Source organism: Tachysurus vachellii, chromosome 12, assembly GCF_030014155.1.
Source record: "Tachysurus vachellii isolate PV-2020 chromosome 12, HZAU_Pvac_v1, whole genome shotgun sequence".
NCBI classification, from domain to species: Eukaryota; Metazoa; Chordata; class Actinopteri; order Siluriformes; family Bagridae; genus Tachysurus; species Tachysurus vachellii.
Genome location: NC_083471.1, coordinates 22898693 through 22910585, shown reverse-complemented (window position 1 = coordinate 22910585; position 11893 = coordinate 22898693). Strand labels below are relative to the sequence as shown.

The 11893-nt window shown below is 38.4% G+C and overlaps 2 protein-coding genes across 2 annotated transcripts; one reads left to right on the top strand and one right to left on the bottom strand.

Moving 5' to 3' along the window:
- Positions 1 to 4082: 4082 nt before the first annotated feature.
- Positions 4083 to 7450, bottom strand: purba (purine-rich element binding protein Ba). The gene has a single exon (XM_060883964.1). The coding sequence runs from the start codon at positions 6791 to 6793 to the stop codon at positions 5864 to 5866; it is 930 nt and encodes a 309-aa protein (XP_060739947.1). The 5' UTR covers positions 6794 to 7450; the 3' UTR covers positions 4083 to 5863.
- A 189-nt stretch (positions 7451 to 7639) lies between these two features.
- On the top strand, positions 7640 to 11040 carry LOC132855189 (histone H2A.V). The gene is made up of 5 exons (XM_060883968.1): positions 7640 to 7782; positions 9010 to 9087; positions 9658 to 9771; positions 10343 to 10472; positions 10623 to 11040. Exons 1-5 carry the CDS (start codon positions 7780 to 7782, stop codon positions 10682 to 10684), a joined length of 387 nt encoding a protein of 128 aa, XP_060739951.1. The 5' UTR covers positions 7640 to 7779; the 3' UTR covers positions 10685 to 11040.
- Positions 11041 to 11893: the final 853 nt, after the last annotated feature.

The following is an 11893-nucleotide window of genomic DNA, read 5'->3' as shown; positions in this document are numbered from 1 at the left end:
CCCAAGGTTGCGAGCTGTGGCTGAAGGGGAGATCAGATCGTTGTGCAAGGATATAGCAAGATCATGACCTGGGGATGAATCACCTGGGATGAAGAGCAGCTCAGTTTTGCTAGGATTAAGCTTTAACTGATGAGCAGTCATCCATGATGAAATTTCTGCCAGACATGCAGAGATCCGGTCAGAAGCTGTGGCATCTGCGGGTGGGAAAGAGAAGATAAGTTGTGTATCATCAGCATAGCAGTGGTAAGAGAACCCATGTGAGGAAATAACTTCACCAAGAGAGTGAGTATACAGGGAGAAAAGAAGAGGACCAAGTACTGAGCCTTGTGGGACGCCAGTGGAGAGTCTGCGTGGTAGCAGATGTCACTCCCCTCCATGTTACCTGATATGAGCGTCCTTCCAGGTAGGAAGCGAACCATTCCCAAGCTGATCCGCAAATCCCAAGACTCCTGAGGGTGGCTAAGAGAGTCTTATGGTTGACCGTATCAAATGCTGCTGAAAGGTCAAGGAGGATAAGGACGGATGAGAGATTGGCTGATCTAGCAGCATGTAGTTTCTCAGAGACATCTAAAAGGGCTGTCTCTGTGGAATGAGCTGCTTTAAAGCCAGACTGGTTGGGGTCTTGGAGGTTGTTCTGTGAGAGATAGACAGACAGTTGATTAAAGACAATGCGTTCAAGAATTTTTGAAAGAAACGAGAGAAGTGATACCGGTCTGTAGTTACTGATGTCTGATGGATCCAGAGCAGGTTTCTTCAGGATGGGAATAACCCTTGCTCTCTTGAAGGTAGTTGGTACCTGACCAGATGCTATGGATCTATTGGTGATAGTTGTAATGAAGGGCAGAAGGTCTTGCGAGATGGTCTGGAGCAAAGTGGAAGGGAGTGGATCCAATGGGCAGGTGGTAGGATTGCAAGACTGGATGAGTTTTAGAATCTCTTCTGCTGTTACAGTTGAGAAATGTGACAACAAAGGTGTAGGGGAGTCCATACTCTGAGATGTAAGTGCAGTCGGGGCTGAAGTGAATGTCCGGCAGATTTCCTCAATCTTCTCCTGGTAGAAAGAAGCAAAGGTTCTTTCAAAAAAATCAGAAGGTTCTATATGAATGAATCAGAATGTTCTATATTTTTATTAGCTTATACAGTAGATCCCAGTTAACACACAACTTATAAATCCCAAAAATTATCCCAATCTTTCTATCGGATGCTTTTGTTCTTGTTACATTCCATCCATGCCAACTGAAATACTGTGATATAAAAAGATTTGATATAAAAACTGAACTTGATGGTAAAACATATCTTCTAAACAATAGATAATCCATTAAAGGTTTTATTTCATTTTGTTGTCCATTTCATTCTGCTTTCTCCCAAATTTCTGATTTCTGCCTGGAAATATTGATGATCTCATGAATAATATGACTGATCTCTCAATGTTTTTACACAAGCTGAGGCTCAGGATGAGTAATTCTCAATGAGACAGAAATATATGTAGTGGTTGAATGAATAAAGCTGTCAAGCAGGTTGTGAGAAACAATTAAGGATGAGATGAACTAAATGAATGAATGAAATCTGCATCTACATTTAAGGGTGATTCAATTCCACAACTTGAATCAGAAACCACCGGTTCCATGTATTATTAATAACTAATGATACATGATGACCATGTGACCATGATACATGATGACCATGTACATGCTTAATGCAGGATAATATCTCTTCTGCATTAAGCAATGTTACCTTTCCTGGATGCCTTAATTGTGCATAAAATGTCCTGATTATTTTCCAGCCATTTCCACATAAGAAATCCTGTGCCAAAATGACTGTCTGAGTTTAGGTATAAGTTTAGAGTAGTTTTGTACCAGACAAGTTCCTGGGAATCAGCCCAAATGTTCAACAAACACAGTGACACATGTAAAGTATTTATTTACTGATAAAGGCTTCTGAATCAGTAGATTCCATGTTGAGTTCATTGGCTACATACTGTATTAAATAAAACTGCTATCAGTACCAATTGGAATACTGTTGTCTACCAACACAACACTTCATACATATTTTCATATATTCACAGGTTCATACATCCCTGTATCATCTAGTTGGCTCAAAATGGACTTCTTTCAGCAACCACAGAGTGCCACAGAGGAGAAGGATTGCGCACTCCGGAAAGTATTTCTGACATTCAAGGCACGAATTCAGTAGGCAGTAAGATAAAAACAAAGGGAGATTGAGAGCAAGGAAGAGTGCTTATAAGAAAGCAATGAAGAAATTCAGGTTACAGGCACTTATAGAACAGATAACAAGAGGAATCAATAAAAGCAACTCAGGCATTAAATTTGCTGTTTCCTCCTACATTCAATTAAATATTTGGTCTGTCACTTTCAATTAAATTTCAGTCGTTTTAAAATCTTGGAAACATTGTCCTTAATTTTAATTGTGTTATCATTTATGATAAAGTACAAATATTAGTTCATTTTATGGATAACACCATTTTGGGATGCATTATGAGACATAATGTAGCACAGATTTCTGCAGAGAATATTGTAAGGATCATGACACCACCTGGAGGCTTACTTTTACCAGTACAGCCAGGTTTCAGCTTAGAAGAATCCTTTGGATCTTGTAAGGACGGAAACCTCAAGCTATGTGATTTTTACACAAGCTGAGGCTCAGGATGAATAATTCTCAATGAGACAGAAATATATGTATGGGTTGAATGAATAAAGCTGTCAAGCAGGTTGTGAGAAACCGTTAAGGATGAGATGAACTAAATGGCTGAATGAAATGGAAGCAAAGTTCCATGCATCTCTCCTTTTAGTCCTAGAATATACAGTATAAAGCTCCAGGACTGGTGTATAATGAATTAATTCTGATCACCCCAGGCAGTAGGTCACTTGGGCTTGAGATAAAACTATTCAGAAGTATTAAATCAATTTGGATTTGCTCACATTGCCAACCAGCTGACTCTGGTACATTTTGCAATGTTATCTTACTTCATGCAATGTGATATTAGGACATTTTCTTACGAATGACCTGCTTTTTACCCCAACAGACCAAACTTTAGGACAGTTTTATCACTGCAACTTATGAATACTTCTGGTTTATGGCTTAGATGTGAGCAGATGACCATGACATCTCATGACAGTGTTTTTTTCCTTTCTGCACAGAGGCACAGCATGTAGCAATGCTGCCCCTGGCTTGTTATCCTGCACTCTGGTTACTTTCTGTGTGACATTTTGCTCATGATCTCCTCTGTCTCTGTGGGGTTTGTACAGGTTCTCCGCTTTCTTCTCCATCTCCCACAAACAATGCGGATGAATAATAAATGGACACTTTAGTTAAGCAGACACTAATCAAGAACAATTAATGTACAAATTGAGAGAGCATGTCTAGCTTATATCTATCAGTACGTTTACATACAAATAAATAACCCCTCTGTCATTGGATAGAAATACGTCAGTGTAAACACCTCAATCGATCTAGAAGAAGAAGAGAAGAAATTTTGTTGTGATTGTAGATCTGAAATAATCTGAATAGGAAAAAATTAGTTTTCTCAACTGAATAAAAAAAACATTGTGTATGTTTAGGCATTACATTTGTGTAGATATTTTGCTCTAATATATGTATTACATGTGTAAACAAATATTTCAGTCAGATTGCAGTGTTTATGGTTAATTCAGAAATCTACCTTGGGGTCGAATTCATTCAGATTGATGAAAACGCACGCATTTAAACATTCAAACTAATAAAGAACCATTTAATAAATGTATTATTTTATCTTATTATATACTGTAAGTGCCTAAAAATGGCATGTTTATTGTTTATAAAGGGCAGGGTGTTTCTTTGTTTTGCTAGTTGATTCACTAGCTAATGCAAAAGGAAGGAATAGATTAATAATACAGGATGCTACCAGAATTGACCCGCTTACTCACTCATAAGTGCTTTATCATGGAAACACAAGACATGAGGAAGAAAAACGCCCTAGATATGACCAGTCAGGACCATGATCAAACACAGAGAGTGATGATTTTTCTTCGCTACGTCTGTGAACACCCTTGTTTTGGCAGCTACACACATTGCTTAAACAAGTATCATTTCATCAGCAAAGAATTTTTATTTGTCATCGAAAGGAAGTCGGTGGAGTGTTACAGCAGAATGACATCGACTGAACAGCTGCCTTTTTCATGGGAAATGGTACAATAAAAGCAAAACTGATTTTAAAAGTAGTAGAAAATTGCTATTGCTCCCAGTTGGTGAATATGACATGGGTTTTAAACCAAAACCTGAAAAAGGAGTTCATGCATCAAGGCTATGTGTGGCAAATGTCACATTTCTTTTTTTTTTGTTTTTGTTTAATTCTGCCTGTTCTTCTCTAGAGAAAATGAAATGTTCAATAATACAGCATACAGTGATCAAAACAGGTACAAGGAGATTGGACAGAGTGTCTGTAAACTGTAACAGATATATATATAATTTAAAAATCTCATGGAAACAAGATGGAGTTCAATGAGAATTGGCTCTTTCTGGGAGATGATCGATGTCATACATACTGTATTCAGATACAAATCATACAAAAGGTTGAAAGAAACATTTCTCATGAGGAGGAATTCATTATTGAGAGAAAGGCTACAAAGCATCTATAATACTGTTTCGATATTTTTGTGGCCTTTGTCGATGAGGACCATATGAAACAAGAAAAAACAAAAAAAAACGATATATCCCGCTGGATAACTGCATCCAATATTTTGTTTAAATAAGCCTGTTATAATTGAATCAATTCTATATTCCTATATATAAATATATTTCCATATATTTCTGTATTTCATGTTTAAAAATAGGTGAGGTTTATGTTGAATCTAATGTATTTTCCAGTTACACATTTTTTTTTCTTTTAACTCCTAATAGGAAAGTCAAATTCAGACAGATACTGAATCTCCATCGCTTCTTGCGGAGGTATCTAATGCGCCGGCTCAAAACAGATTTTAATATCCTTTATAAAATAAAATAACGACGCTCTGTATTTGTGCTAACTTGTAATTTAAGAGCAAAGTGTCAAAGTAATCAGCATCCTTTAGGATAATAGTGGCCGTGTGCTTTGTCAACCTTCGACCATCTCCGTCAGAACAATTTTTAATAATTTAGTATGTACATTTTACATATTCCTAATAATACTACTAATAATTATATTAATAATACATATAGGTAATGTTTAAAGGGGAGTGGTGAAATGTTTCATAGCACCTTTTTTTTGTCGAATGGTCCAAGTAGTGTGTCTGTATATACTGCAATATGTCAAGTTTCAGCTTGAACATTTAAAATGAAATCTTAGCCCAGAAACTGGAGCCAGAAGTAAACAAATCCATTACCAGAGACCTGAAATAAAGGTGAGAAAATCCATGAAACAAACTTCCTGAATAAGCTTGTGGTGAATTTGCTGGTCTTCTGTCTATTATGGCAATATATACTGTAAATAACCTCAATAAGTAACACTGTATGCTCAAGTTGTGTTCATAAGCATATTAGAGCAGGTTTTTTGGTGGGTTTAATTATGCCTTTCCTTACATGCCATTTAAAACAGGAGCTATCACTAACTAGGCCTAGTGAAGCTAGCTAGCTAACTTTTCTCTAGCTAGCTAACTTTTCTCTAGCTAGCTAACTGGCTAACTTTTCTCTAGCTAGCTAACTAGCTAACTTTTCTCTAGCTAGCTAACTTGAGAAAAGTCGTTTATCTTAGCTAGCTTTCATTGTTAACATTTTATTTACTCCATATTTGTCAGTCACACAACTTTATTCGTGTTTTAGTATTAAAGTTCATCATGCACATCCTTTCTAAGTGGATGGACACCAAAGCCCGGTTCTGGGGTACATTAAATCAGTCGTCGTCCACGTCGTCTCCTTCGGACTCTTCGTCCGCTCTCCGCTCGTACATTTTATCTCTCTGCCTTTCCTGGATCTCTTTCATCTCCTCGGCGTAGCGACAGAAAGCTCCACCGAACTTGCTCCAAGCTTTAAACGGCACCGTGATCGAGTTCCGGTAGCTGGGCTTCACCTCGCTGAGCCGCAGAAACACGCCGTACTTATTGGCGCCAACGTCGAAGAAGAAGCGCTTTGAGTCCACGGTGATGGACGTGCCCTCGGGCAACTCACTGTAGCCGCCAGCGCCGCATCCAGGCCCGGCTAGCTCGTCATCATCGCCGCCGTAGTCGTCTATCAGCTTGGCTAAAGCGTCGCGGAACTCGATTAATCCCTGAGCCGGGAGGGCAATGGTTTGTCCGGATTGCATGGCCGCACCAGGGGCCACTCCCCCTCCGATGCCAAACCCCGCGCCGCGGTTGACGGTCTGCCGGATCCTCAGGAACCTCCCGCGCTGGTTCTCCTTTAGATCGAGGTAGTATTTCCGATTTTCCCTCACCAAGAACTCGCTCTTCAAGGCCCGTCTTGGCCCGCCGTCCTCACCACCCGAAGACTGTGCGATCTGCTCCGGGGTGCTAGGCCCGAGCTGGGCGTAGTGCTCGATGAAGTCGCCCAAGTAGTCGCGGAATTCCGCCGCCACGGACATGGACAGCGTTAGCCGACTTTTGGAGCCCCCAGCGCCGACCTCAGCGATCTTCACGAACCGGCCCTTCGAGTTCTGCTTCACGTCCAAGTAGAAACGCTTGTTCTGGATGTCCAGGCGTTTGGAAGCCAGTTCCTGGGTCTCTTCTTGATCCCGATGAAAATGGGGGAAACCGCTGCCTCCTCCACCACCACCGCTGCTTCCACCGCGCTCACTCCCACTGTCCCCATCCGCCATCTTCACCATCACCAGCAGCTGCTTCTCTGCGCTCTAGCACTCTACCTCGGAGTCATTTTCCCACCTGTTTACCGACAAAATCCGCCCCCGACCCTAAGATTGACTTGTGGTTTAGTGGTAAAATAATAAAAAGACAAACACTAGGTTAAACGATAAAATTATTAATTATGATCAGGTTAAACGCGGTTGTAAAATGATGGTTTTGCCGCCACAATGCGAAGTTCCCTTAGTAGTCCAATCGATTTGGGTATACATAAAATTCTAACGGATGAGGCGGGGTTTGTTGGAATACGAGTGGGAAAACAAGAATGAGTATGAATTCCCTATAACCTGATTGGAATAGGATCCTGTCCGTTAAGCCAGCCGCTACAAAACTGAGCTTTATTATTGGTCTATATGCGACGTCAATCAAACTCTTAGTCCCGCCTCACTCTGTTGTCAATTGCGTTTACTCTCGAATTGGGTTTTTACCGTTTTCACAAAAAAAGTGCTAAGTATTTGGAAATACAACACTTGTAAAAAATACCAGCGTTATATAGACTGTACAGTTGAACACTAGTAATTCTGTGAATAATTATTTTACACTATTAGGACTCGAAAACAGTTAAATCTACTACACGATGTAATATTTATAACTCCGTCATACATATCCTCCACGTAAAAATAGAATAATATCATCTATTATATAACTTACATATGTTAAAAGTTTTGAGTACGTTTCATATTCATAGTTGTAGAAAGTCCCGCCTTTCACTCTATGTGCAAAAATACCTTCCTCGGTGGGGGATGGGGGAAATAGTTTAGCAAACTACAATATCATTGGCTTGCTGTTAAAATTCGAATCAACAACGGCGAACGTGATTGGGCAAAGTGTCTGTTCGTTTACATTGAAGTGTTTCTTTTCTAAACGGGGGTTTATTGTTCCTCACTGTTTGAGGCCAAATTGATTTAGCTTAGTTCTCCCGGATCTGTGTCCCAAACGACCAACCGTTACAATGGTACGTTTTTATTTTATTTAGCTCGGTTTTATTGCATCTATCATTTATTTTGCACCATGTTGAATGTAGCGTGTTTTACGTTATTAAGTATTTGAATGAGTAAACGGCGGTTTTGCTAACCCGTTAGCTTAGCTTAGCTTAGCTTAGCTTAGCTTCATCGTTGTCTCCGCGCGCTAAAGATTCGGAAAACCGCGTGTTGTTTGTTTTAATATAATTTCCGACTTTCTTTTCAAAGATTGATGCGATTTTGTTTGTTTGTATTTGTTTTTGTCGATGGCTATTTAGAGTTATCTGAAATTGCAGCTGTTTGACTGTAAGATGACATTTTCGGTTGAGATTAGTAACATTTATCTCGGAAGCTACTGGTTTGGATTGTTTACCTTTCGTGACTGCTGGTTTATCTCGCTAGGTTAGTTAACTAACATAGAATTAAAATAGCTGTGAAACCTATTTATGTGCACAAAGTATTTTTTTTATTCAGACGAGCGAGATGAGGTTTGAGACGATGTGCATTTGGTTTTTGTGGGTGTTTTTAAATCGTGTGTGTTTTTTAACTAGGTTTATTTTACCAGCTGGTTACTTCATTCATTGAGGTCCAGGAAACTGTTTGTAGAACTGTTTGCTAGTTAATGGAATACCATTTATTACCATTTAGGATGCGTTTAGGTCAAACTTGATCACTTTTCTATCGCTAAACGCGGTAAATGTTTACTTTAGTTATGCCTTGCATCATTATTTCTTATGTGTCTTGCATTAGGCAGTGTTTAAGATATTTGCAGCAATTAGCTTATAAATGTCAACCTTATCCTGCAGACGTGGAAAACCCGTTTATTTAAGTTTTATATCATAAACAGCACGATATATCGTGTGTATAATGTTATTATAGTCGTGATGGGGGGGTTTCGGTTCATATCGGAGTCGATTCCAAAATCAGTCGCTTCCCTGTTTGCAGGCATTTCAAATTAAGAGGCAGCTTCAAAACTTTGGAGTCAATCCCGCACTTCGAAAATGATTCAGCGAGTACTTAAGTATATATCATGTATGCAGAATGACAGTGGAGTGAAAGTGTCAGGTCTTAGGTACATACTTGTGTGATGTACTTTTATAACTTTCTTTTTTATTTTCGTATAAGTGCAGTTTAATGCATGATTGTATGATTTTGCCTGTATAAATTTTTTTGCTCACTTTGTAGCTAAAACTAACTGTATGTATTTTATTAAATGTCAGGCTGGTGGCAAAGCAGGAAAGGACAGTGGAAAAGCCAAGGCGAAAGCGGTGTCTCGCTCCCAAAGGGCTGGACTTCAAGTACGTGCCAAAATCAATACTAATATTCATTAAGTCGTCAGTGTTGATCTGTGTTTTTAGTTTAGACAAAATTTAAACTGTATAATAAATGCTGGATTTCTTTTCTGCTTAGATACTGGGTCAAGTGGGCCTTTAGTTTTCATACTTCACATCGTGAAGAATGTAAATTAAATTGTAAGAAAATTACATTTGGTTTTAGAACCAGAGATTATAATCTTATAATACTGTAGATAGAATAAAATACGACTGATCAATAAATACAATAATTGAGGTTTTTTTAAAATGCCAAACAACTTTCTCATTCTAGGTTTTTTATATATATAATTATTTTATTTATTTATTTTTTTTGAAATGTGCATATGTAGATATTAGTCTCCTTCGTTTAGAAAGGCAGGTTTGTCAAGGTCACATTTGGGCTGGATCATATTGCAGACATGTTTTTGTTTTGGCTTATGACCATGCTAGTTTGATTAGTGAAATGTATTTTTATTATAAATAATAAAAAACTCACTCAATTATATATATTTTTTTACACAATATTAATTACTGCCTCTTTTTGACTGTTTGTAGTTTCCTGTGGGTCGTATCCACAGGCATCTGAAGACCCGTACCACCAGTCATGGGCGAGTGGGAGCTACAGCAGCTGTGTACAGTGCTGCCATTCTTGAATATCTTACAGCTGAGGTAAAGGAAGTTTCTCATCAGTTACACTTCAGTCTGGTGGAACCTTGTGTTATCAGTCCTTTACAACTTGATGACAGTGTCAGGTTTAACAAAAACTGGTTTGGCTCATTCATAGAGCCCTGTCATACAGAACAGCCAATAATTTCCTCATTCTCAACACTGTACATTTTAAATTCTGTTGTTATATTATAATACTATTTAGCAGTTTTCAGTGACCATTGATTTTTAAAAAACAAAACAAAAAAGGAGTTGCTACCTCACACGTTCTCATGATGTGCGTGTCTTTCTAGGTCTTGTGCACTAAAGGCTTTTACATTTAGAATGAAAATAATAATAGCTTCTATAGCATTATTATTGCACCAGGTGAGCAAGTAAATATCTTCATGCTCTTTCTGAACATTTTTGCTATATAAGGTGTGGCGGTTAATGACAGGGTTGCCAGATTGGGCCAGATTAAAAGATACCCTGCAGTCACTTTTTCTTATTTTTTTTAGCAAAAATATCAGAATTAATTCCAATAAAGTAGATGCATTGTGTGCGACTTACAGAACGGGCTTGTGTGTCTGCTCAGGTTTTGGAGTTGGCAGGAAACGCTTCCAAAGATCTGAAGGTGAAGCGTATCACTCCCCGCCATCTACAACTGGCCATTCGTGGTGATGAGGAGTTGGACTCCCTCATCAAGGCTACCATCGCTGGTGGTGGTGAGTTGGGATACTTTCTCTACTCTTACATGGTGACCCTGTTGTTGTAAATGTGCTTAGTGATTGGCATGCTATGAACAGCAAAGGACACATTTTCTTTTAGCTTCCGAATTCAGTCTGGAATCGATTGACCATGTTTTGTTTTTGCAGGTGTGATCCCTCACATCCACAAGTCTCTGATTGGCAAAAAGGGCCAGCAGAAGACGGCATAAATACCATCATCATGGTGGGCTGGACTCAAGGACTTGTGTTCGGACTGTGATCAGATAAACTTGCATTCGTTCATTCATCCGTTCTTTTCCTGTTGTGTTTTTTTTTTTTTTTAATTTTTATTTTTTTAAATTAATGCTCATCTTGTATTAGCTAACCCTGAGTAATTTGTTAGTTTATCACATACAAAATTAGTTTGCAACCAGATCCCTGTGTTTAAAGCTATTTTAGAGAGAGATGCAGGATTTGTGATTTTGTCCTGTTATGAAAGTGAATTTGTTTGATTGGCCAGAGTTATGGAAGTGTTTTATACTGAAAAATGGAACTGATAAAAACACATTTTTTACAAAACAAGAAATGTCTCTTATTTTTTCCCCCTCTTCTTAAACTTATTCCAGGCACAGTACATGCTGCTGGATAACCTACAAAAAGCAGCACGCTCGCTCACTTTTTTTCAGCAACTGTTTTGTGGATCCATTGCTGTACTTCAATGGTTTTTATTTATTGTTTTAAAGTATCTTGGAGATAAAGGGAATGTCCCATTATTGCCTAACAGTAAGACAGTGGCCAAGACTCAAGGTCTGGGTTTTTAATCTGTGCTTTAATAATTCCTTCTAAGAATTATTTGGATTCATAGTTAAGAGATTTTCGTAGAATATTTTTGCATAGAGGTTTGATTGCTTTTGTTTCAAGAGAAGAACTTCAGTTGATTTTGAAGAGAAAATGAGTTTGATCTGTTGGATTGGTGTAAAATATATTCTAACTGCTCTTGAGATTATATTGTTCTTTACATAGCTAATGAGCAAATTTTTCTTTTCTTGCTACTGTTGTTCAGTAGTGGTTTGTAATTACACAGGGATTTTTGCTCATAAGTTGTGAACATACCTGTTGTTAAAGCGCTGGGTAATTACAATTGTGTAGAACATGCACTGATTGATTGGTGTCCCTGCTGGGTTCACCACCTCACAGTGTTGCTTGGATAAGCTCAAAAGCCACGGTGACTAAACATGTCAGAGTGGTTACTGAATATGAGTAAATAAGTACTGACAATGTGTAAGAAGTGGACTAAAAGATGGTACTAAACAATGTCATTTTCTGCTGATTTAACATGATCAATCATATCATTTTCACAATAATTCACTATATGACTGATGCTAATTATTCTCTGAGATGAAACCTCTTCAAACACTTTAGCACACCTTTTGACATAT

Excerpts from the sequence above, each read along its gene's own strand:
- LOC132855189 (XM_060883968.1), top strand. Across the intron at positions 9,088-9,657 it reads CCCAAAGGGCTGGACTTCAA|TTTCCTGTGGGTCGTATCCA; the intron begins GTACGTGCCAAA and ends GACTGTTTGTAG. Across the intron at positions 10,473-10,622 it reads GGCTACCATCGCTGGTGGTG|GTGTGATCCCTCACATCCAC; the intron begins GTGAGTTGGGAT and ends TTGTTTTTGCAG.
- purba (XM_060883964.1), bottom strand. The coding sequence starts at position 6,793 with ATGGTGAAGATGGCGGATGGGGACAGTGGGAGTGAGCGCGGTGGAAGC.